At 32.5% G+C, this 9624-nt stretch overlaps 1 protein-coding gene across 4 annotated transcripts in view; it reads right to left on the bottom strand.

The window, feature by feature from the left end:
• LOC119639642 (transcription intermediary factor 1-alpha) overlaps nucleotides 1-9309 on the bottom strand; it is a 60987-nt gene extending 51678 nt beyond the window's left edge. For 2 of the 4 annotated variants that reach the window (XM_038037166.1, XM_038037167.1), the window contains exon 1: nucleotides 8018-9307. In XM_038037166.1, the coding sequence (XP_037893094.1) occupies nucleotides 8018-8227 (210 nt within the window). In that variant the 5' untranslated portion in view covers nucleotides 8228-9307. Of the gene's footprint in view, nucleotides 1-8017 lie in introns of all 4 variants that reach the window. The other 2 variants (XM_038037165.1, XM_038037164.1) reach the window with 2 other exon arrangements.
• Nucleotides 9310-9624: the final 315 nt, after the last annotated feature.

Genomic DNA, 9624 nt, shown 5'->3' with positions numbered 1-9624 from the left:
TTTCCATATAAGGCCTTATTTTGACACGCCATTGCATGAATAATTGTAGGGTTTTCAGCTCTCGGCTAACTATAATGTTTTTACCTGCTTTAATTAATTCTCAGGTACAGATAGATATTATCAAGATAATAACTTTACTTATACATATACACTTTACTTTTTTTTTTATTATTATGAACATCTTGAAATTATTTTTCCTTACCCTAATAGATATATACTAATAAATCTCACATTTCATTTTCATTCCATCATTGTTATAAATATCATATTAAAAGTTTGTTACTAATTTGTAGAGTTCTTTAAATTCGGCTTTTGCTTCAATAATATATTTCTGCATTAAAACTTTTGTTCTTTTCAATAGAGAAAAACGGATTGTTACATAAATGAACGCATGACAATAGATATTTCTAAGTACGCACGCGTACATAGACAGGCATAAGGAAAATATATAACTAGTCGTTAAGAAAATTTTGAGAAATTTTTCGGTTTCTTTAATGCCCAACAATTGACTATAGAGAAGCAGTGAAATGATAAATTGTCGGGTACCATATTGCTATTTAGGAGACGTACACATGTGCAACTAATAACTTTTGTAGATATGTTTATAAAAGGAATTCAACAATTACCTAACATAATCAAAGTCCTATGAGGGAATGGAAGATCATGTACAACTAATTTTCAAAGTTAAAAAAAAAATAAAAAAAAAAAAAAAAAAAAAATTTCAATCGAAATCGAATGTAAAGTGCACATCTATGGGAAGGTTATTGATCAAAGATTCATTCAATATTGGTCACATTTCTTGACACTTCTTCTGAACATTGCTTTGGATAAAGAACCAATTTTCAAAGTCTAAACGAAATATGAACGGAACATCTGCCAGGGATTGACGAGATTCTAATATTATTTTTCTCAGTATATGGTGGTTTGGCCACAGTGCAGGAAAGCAATTTTAAAGTATAAAAAAAAAAAATTTCTCCGAAGAAAATCGAATACAAACTACGCATGATTGGAAAGATTTCTGATGAAGGATTCACGCGGTTTTAGTTTCTTTTTTTCGCAATATTGGGTTTGGTATTTAAGTCATATTTTAAAGACAGACTCCAGTTATCCTCCTTACTCAAGCTTTTGACTTAGTTAATCATAATTTATTGACCTTCAAAACTCTAGGCATCAGGATGCCCTTTGCAGTCCTATCTTCATAACAGATTATCCAGGGTTCTGGTCAACTTCATCACTTCGAATGAATTTACCGCGATGTCTGGCTTTCCTTAAGGCAGCCTTTAAATTAATCTATACAATAATGATCTCCCTCGGTGATTAAACCCAGTCGTCTCTTGATCGTACACAGACTATGTTAAACTATTTCCTTCCTTCTCCTTGGAATCGCATTCGTATCACCTTCAAGTTGATTTAAATAATTTGGTTACATTACATGGTCCTCGTTAAATTTTATGAAATTATATCTAAAAAATGCAAGAAGCTTTCTTTCTCAAGGAGGAGGAAATCATTCAATACTGAGTATTTGAGAGTTGGAAAAGGTAGACGCTTCTATTCCACCAAAGATTACGTTTTAATTTGCACATTGAGCTCTCTTTAAGTAAAACTAGGTCCGCACCTGGCCCAAATAGCTTTAAGGATTCTAACATTACAAAAAGGCTATAAATGTGCCTAGTTAGACCAATATGCCTCTGTTGTGTGGTCTCCTTCCTTCAATTGAATCCATTCAATAGCAATTCTTACTGTTTGCCCTTAAGAATTTGGATTAGGAATCCCTTGTCTCTCGGTCTTTGTAGACTTATTCTTGGTGATAAATTTTAATGACCATAATCGCTTCTCTAGGTACATCATCTGCATTAAGCTTAGTCAATGTAAATAAAATTATGATTTGTCAGAGTTGTTTGCAGAAGCCTGTTACTTAATCGCAATATCGGACTCTATAAAGTCTATAAAAACACCTAAGCTTAATACGCGCGATTTGCCTATGTCGTATTTAAACTAACGTGCAATCTCTTAACATCTCACTATGATTCGAAAATTAACTGGTACTGTTTAGTGTTATCGGTTGCCAAGCTTTTGCAATCGCTTAGAGATCCACTTGCAACTTGAATTGGTATCGGTTATGGGTGCACTTCTATACTCACGTACACAACATGTTTTCTTTTCTTGTTTATTTATTGATATTGAATGAATTATTATTCTTTCTTTATCTTTCCTTCTCCTTATATATCTTGTATAAGATATTAATAATAATTAGTATAAGAATTACTTCTTAGAATCAATTGAAATCGACTCTTAATTTATTTTAGCTGATTTTCATGGGTTTCCCTTGTCCAAACATAATTTTTTGTTTTTATTATTTTATACTACTAGGGAATACATATTAAAATATAAAAGAAAAAACAAACAAGACGTTATTGCAATAGACAAGAAAATTAAATAAGTTCAACAACTTCAAAAACATAGCGTCATTAATATTGGGTTCAACAACATCAAAAACATAGCGTCATTAATATTGGGTTTTTTTCATATGAGAATGGATGCGAAGGAAAAAAGTAGGAGAGATGTTTGGAGGGGTACCTTTCTTGCTTAATAATGTCATTCAAATCCTGTAGGAAACAGGATCCTTGCTCCAGGCCTGTTTTTTAGCTCTTGAGCGGAAGAGATGGAGTGTTATCGCACATGGCGGTCCAATTCATTCCACATATCGTTGATGGGGTTCATGCCTGGTGATTTGTGGAAGAGGATGAAGCACTGTAGGGCCATTCTTGAATTAAGCGCGATTTACGCTTGATGTCGTTCAATATCCTTAAAGAAGCCCTCCTTGTTTAGAATGCCATCCATAGCAATGGCTTTAACTTTATCTATTGCCATTTTAGCCATTTTTCGCTTGTACCATATCTAATACCTCTCCTAAGAAATATATTTTATGAAATACATTAATTTCAAAATGATGGGATAACATAAAGGAGACAAAATATCTCCAATGAATTTTTATGCATTCAAGACAAATCTTTAGACAAAAATTTCGAGTACTTAGACTCATGGACAAGGTTTTTGAACTCACTCATCTTTTCTTTTTTTTTTTTCTATTCGATATATTTAAAGATGGATAGGAAAAAGCACAGATTGATAAAGAAAGGTAAGTCGAATATTTCTTAGGTACCAAAGTAGGACTTTTTTCTGCATAAAATTGAAAGAAATTAATCTATTTATTTTTTTTTTTCGAAGAGAAAATTAACATTACGCATTGAGGCTATTGTTATAAAATAATGCCTTCTGGGAATAACAGCTGCGTTGTTCGCCTTAGGCAAACTTGCGGCAGAATGGAGATAAGCAAAGTTGTACCAGCTGCAAAATAGAACTTACGTCTAAATACAGATGTGGAAAAGTATAAAGGGAACTCTACATATATATATATATATATATATATATATATCGGATTATGTACCTACTTTTCCCGAAAGCCATATTTGTAACGTCACTGCCTTAGTGGAAAAAAAAAAAATAGCTACATAATCCGACTTACATTTCGACTCAAATAAAAGAGATTATTGCAATTTGTTTGTATGCATATGTGTATATAATTTAATCTGTCTGTGCGCCAGGTAAGCCAAATTAGTGTCGATTTAATTCCCTGAACTAGTTGCAGTTTATTACTTTAAACGTTTTATGCAACAACATATATATAGGTATATATATATATATATATATATATATATGTATACATTCTACCTGGATACATTAAATTTTATGACCATTATTGAGTGAGTACATTTTAAAATACCTTTGAAGCTATAAAGATTTTATATCTTAACTTAATTTGATGTTCTTAATGGGAAAACAATATATACAAATATTATATAGAAAAGTTGGTCATCCAGAAAAAAAAAAGCGAAGAATTTTGTCGCAGAATAAATTAACATATGTGATGCGAAAAGTTTACTTGCGCTACTAAAACGCGTCATGACTTTTTCGACGACCCGAAATTGCGGCCGTTACATTTAAAAAAAAAAAAGAAAAAAAAGCAAACGAAACGAACAATTTTTTAGAAGTAATTTATTGCAGAAATTCCGAAGACTTAATGAATTATAAACGTTCATGGTCCGAACGTGACAAATCGCTTAATTTCAATCGAAGTTAATGTATAATAAAATGCACATATTACAATGCATGAGCGCATAGTAATATGCGGTAATAATATGTGTAACGAAGCTTTCAAAAAAAAAAAAAAAAAAACAAAAAAAAATTATACAATTGTGGGCGTAAGATTTTCAGCGAATATACAAAATAAATGGTAGAACAAGATTTTATTTAACATTTCAACCTATTATTTTCGAATTGTATGAATTTTGAATGATGAGCGCAGAGACACACAACACAATATAAAACATAAAAAGCTGATGCTTAGTGCAAGCACGGCTTTAAAATTTATTTACCTGTGTGTCACGAATTGCTAAAGCTTTTTTTGAAAGCCATTAATGTTTGTTACTCTTGTTGTTGTTGTTGTTGTTATTAGTGCAAAAAAACAAAAAAAAAAGAAAAGCTAAATAAGATGGCATTCATGTTTCAACAAAATCTCACGTAATGTAACGCACGAATTTTATATCACTAGGCATACTATTATTATACCTGTCGGATAAATGTGCATATCAATGAATTATTGTCTTTTGTAGTTTATCTTTTATTTTCTTCTTTTTTTTTTTTTTTTTGTTTTTATGTCTGTTTTTCAGAAACTTGATGCAGCTGATAAAAAAGTTAGGCATTGTTTTATATAACTAAGGCGATAGTATATGAGAATAACAACAAAAAAAAAAGCGGAAAAGGTGTTGCCAGCTGAGATTTTTAGTATAACATAGGTTAAAGAGTTGATATCGTTGTTATCCTTTTATCTGCTAAGAAAAAAAAAACAAATAAAAAATTTATATTCACTCGTGATGAAATCTTTTATACCGTTATCCTAAAAAAGAAAAAAAAACAGGAAAAAAACTATATTTTCATGTTGTTTTACTCTTTTCAGCAGCGAAGTTTTTGTCGCATAAGTGTTGTGATCGCGTCCTATGCAAAAGTTGGGTCCCTCTCAAATTCTACTGTAAATTTCAAGGCATAGCATTCGCTTTCACTAATGGGAGATAGATGATCAAGAATACTACAAAGTTTCACAGTCAGAACAATTCCAAATTTGAAACTGGCCAAGAATTTATATACTTTGTGGAATCCTTGCAGCTTGCTTCAACTCCTTTAAAAGGTATTGAAAAAAACAGGAAAAGAACTATATTCTTTTACTCTTGAAAATTTATATACTTTGTGGAATCCTTGCAGCTTGCTTCAACTCCTTTAAAAGGTATTGCAAAAAAAAAAATTTCGATACACTATAATATTGGGTAGGCAACGTAAATATTTGTGTTCAAATTTTTGCGCATTTATCGGCTATAGTTTAAGAAGTATAAAACAATGGGCAAAAAACCAATTTTTTCATTCCCTTTGAAAAATAGTATTGTTCTCAGTTATGTGTTCTTTTAATGACTTGGGTCATTTTGAATAGCAACCTGTGCGAGCAAGAACTTCCAATGCTTCTGCCAAATTTAAAGTCGATAGGTTTGTTTTTGCGGCCAGGACACTATTAACAATAGACGAGTAGACGAACATGCTGAAATCGATTTAGAATTTGATGTTGACTAAGAAAACATAAACCTTTGGGAGATTTCTGATGCTTTCTTCTGGGCGTTGCATGAATATACCCCTCATCCCTCGGTAATGGGTATAAAAATATAAATACATTAAAAGAAACAAAGTTCGTACTGTAAGGGAGTCTTGCTCCAATTATTTGCGAAAAGCTCCTGATTCGCATAATGTGAAGTGTTAACTCATCTTATTGCTATTATTTTACTTTGAAAGTTAACTATTAAACCGGTCCACAGCTTTCTTTCCATGTTCCTTTTGTTTTTTTTTTTTAATATGGAGCAATCACTCAGCGGATATCGGCTGTTCGCATAGTCCGATGACTATCGAAAAAGAATAAGGAAAAAGAAAGAGGCAGAGAGGCAGTGGCCGCAGCGTAGTGGTTAGTGTTATGTCTTTGCGACTGAACGCTCACTTTAACAGAGACCAAATTCAATTCTGAGATTTGAGCCCATGAAGAAAGACTTGGTAGTCGCGATTCCTCCCTGCTTGGCTGTTCATGCGGATAAATCATTTCTAGCGAATCATAAAAATATAGAATCACATATGATAGAAAAAATTGCTTTCGGTTAATAAGAAAATTATAATGATTCTAGAACGAAACTCTTAGTCCACTACACAAATTTACTTTACTGTGAGAATTTCTTACCAATTGCTCAAGAAAAAATTTTTGACTGAAAAACGAAAAAAAAAATGTATCTATTTAGATCAGTATGAATATTTTGCACTTCCATCTTAGAAGTTTGTGATAGAACTGGTTCTGAGCAATTATCCGATACCGGTGCAATTAACAAAACAGCTATAAATTTTTAGTTTAGATATTGATTAGCAATACATTAGATATATCGCCATTTTTAAAATCTTAGTTTTCGAATATGGTCCGAAGTAGCTTTTCAAGCTGAATCAAGACTTTTTGTAATCTCCGCTATTGTCAAAAAAAGGGTTTTGCTCTAAAATTCATCGTGACAGTATCACCGTCGATGGTCAACCGGAGCGTAGCTTATCAGGAAGATCGATGCTCTCTCAAAAAATGTATCTTCACGAAATTCAATTCATTTCTACAATATAAATCTTTTAATTAAGTTCTATACGCTTCTGCAGTATTCCTTTCTGGGTAAAATTCATCCAAAATACAGCGGCCTAAATGAGCTCTATCAGCTGGCATGAGCATTCGTTCGGGTCTCACTTAGCAATAACACGAATCACGTGACTAATGAATATGCGCACACTAATTGGTACCCTTTGCAACCAGAACGGGGAGATCTTTCTGGCACTTCCCGCATTTGGCGAGTCTGCTATGAGTAAAGAAAATGTTTATAATTCAGGAAAGACACCCCAGACACCGATGAAAACGTTGAAGCCGTACAAAAAATTATAGAGAAGTTGCTGAGGATGTTGGCCCATGCCAAGTGATGGATTTTTTTTGGGATTTTTCGGGGTATTTGGGTATGGCACCGAAATTTGTTCCGAAATTACTAAATTTTGAACAAAAAAACCGTCGCTTCGGAGAACTTGAATGGCGTCAATGTCAATCCAGATTCACCTTACCCCAGCTCATTTTTCCTGTTCCCAAAAAAAGCAAAGTATTTTGCAACGATTAAGGCGAGAGAACACCGCCTTGCCGGAAGAGCTCAAGGTCATATTAAAAAACCATATTAGAAGTGCTTCAGGAATTGGGAAAAGCATTGGCACAAATGTTTTATATCTACTTTGAAGGGAGCAAAATGTCAAAGATATCCATGAATAAACAAATATTTCTCGAGAGACAAAAATTCACCATTTATTTCTAGAACACACCTCGCGTTACAAAAATACCGCGCTGGGTAACCGCATCCAAACACCGTTTTGATTTCAATATTCATTCTCCTCGAACGTTTTCATTGATAGCTAAGAAACTCTGATCTCAATTGCAGAGAGTACGACGGACGACCAGGGACCCACAAGCGAAACACTAAAAACACAATCTTTTCTGGAACCCATTTTACATTTGTGAAGCTGTCGCTGCTTACAATTCCAAACTATTCATGTTCACATATTAGGTCTGCAACGTGATGAAAAATTTATTTTCAATTGAGAATATTCTGCAAATTTTTACTAATTAAAAAACAGAAAAATTCAACTATATAAAAATTAATATAAACCGGAAAGGGTTACGCTAGTATGCTCCCATGTATAGGCATGCAAGCACATGATGAACAGCTATCGTTTTGATTGCACGTATATCGTATATGATAGCAAATTATTGTTGTTGCTCTAAAGAGTATCTTGGTTTTTACAAAAAACAAAAATGTTTAATGTAAATAAACAGAAAATGCTTACACACATGCATCTAACTTACCCGCTTCTCTGCACTATCGCAGGGATTTGCAATAGATGATGATGATGATGATGAAGTGCTAGCTGGGTCTGCTGATGTTGTAGCCGTACTAGGCATATGTTCACGTGTATCCATATCCGTTTGTACCGAATCCAATTGCTCTTGTTTAATTAACGGTATTAAGGGTAAAAAGTCATTTTTACTAAGATTTTCTAATTCTTCCAACTCCATCTTGTCGTTATTATATGTAACACAATGTCTACACACTGTCACGAAATTAAAAAGAGTTTAAGGTCAATTATGCGATGACCCCGAGGTATTTGCTTAAAACCGCAAAATGAAATACAAGATTTTTGATTAGAAAGTTAAGCAACGTAATCAATTGTTAAGAATGTTGTTGTTGCTATTGCTATTTTTGTTGATGTACGGCATTTTGTTTTAATTTTTTTCATATTTCCTTTCGTTGTTATTGTTGTTATTTGCAACGAAGACCGATCAGCGGGTCACTGGAGATAACACACTGCAGGGCACAAATCAACAAAAAAAAAAAAAAAAAAAAAAAGAACGAAATAGTAATGTAGAGCTCTTCTATTTAACACACAAACACACGCGCTTAATATACGCACGAGTAATACTTTTACATTCACTACTGTTGTTTTACGATAAAATGCGAATTTCGCTATGAAAACGAAATAAACGATAAATTTATAGTGCAAAACACGTGTGAAGATAAATAATGCTGCTAAGCAAAATCAGCTTAGAACAGAGGAGTGGTAGGTTGTTAATCAGCAAATAATCTTTTCAATGCAGTCTTCAAATTTGAAAAAAATATATGTATATATGCATATATATTTATATATATGTATACATATGCGTATCTAGTCAGTAGGATTTTTGTGTCGTTTTTCAAAAACTTAAAAAAAATTTTTCTGGAATTTTCTTTTACATTTTTTGACTTTTAATTCGATTAAAATTCTCTGCTTCCAATTATGCTGGAGAGTATCTAGTTGTACACCGTTTTTTTTTTTCTTTTTTGCTTTTTTTTTCTTTAATCCAATCACCACCACCACACACTCCGTATAGTTTCACAAAAAAGTGAAATTTTTCCTATTCACTGCCTTTTGGGATTTCCTTTATTATTTTAATAATTTCTCCGAGTTTTTCATATCATTTATGTATAAAATTTAATATTTTCAGTTTGCGGGTAATTTTTAAAAATTCTTTAATAACTTTTTCGATATTTTTCTTAACGGAAAACACGGAATTTTCTCGTCAGACGCTTTTTCTTTCTTGCTCCTTTGCCGTTTTTTTCTGTACAGAAATTTTTTGTACTCGTCGGGAGAGAGCGTCAGCCATTTTAAATAATAGTGTTGCCAAAGTTTTTTTTTTTGAATTCGTTTATCGCTAGATGACTCTACTTGCTTGCACCTCTTAGCAAGTTTAACATACCTTTTACAAAAAAAAAAAAAGTAGATGAACAGTGCTCTGAGCGAGTAAAAATTCGTATATAAAATTTGCATAAATTACTGAATGCGAAATCAGTGTATGCTACTTTCGATAAGTTCTTTTATTTTTTTTTCTAAAAACAGTCTATAATTCTTTTCGAAAAGTCTTTGAATGAATGAGCG

This window comes from Glossina fuscipes, unplaced genomic scaffold (assembly GCF_014805625.2).
Source record: "Glossina fuscipes isolate IAEA_lab_2018 unplaced genomic scaffold, Yale_Gfus_2 112, whole genome shotgun sequence".
Taxonomy (NCBI): Eukaryota; Metazoa; Arthropoda; class Insecta; order Diptera; family Glossinidae; genus Glossina; species Glossina fuscipes.
This window is presented reverse-complemented; position numbering and strand designations above follow the sequence as displayed.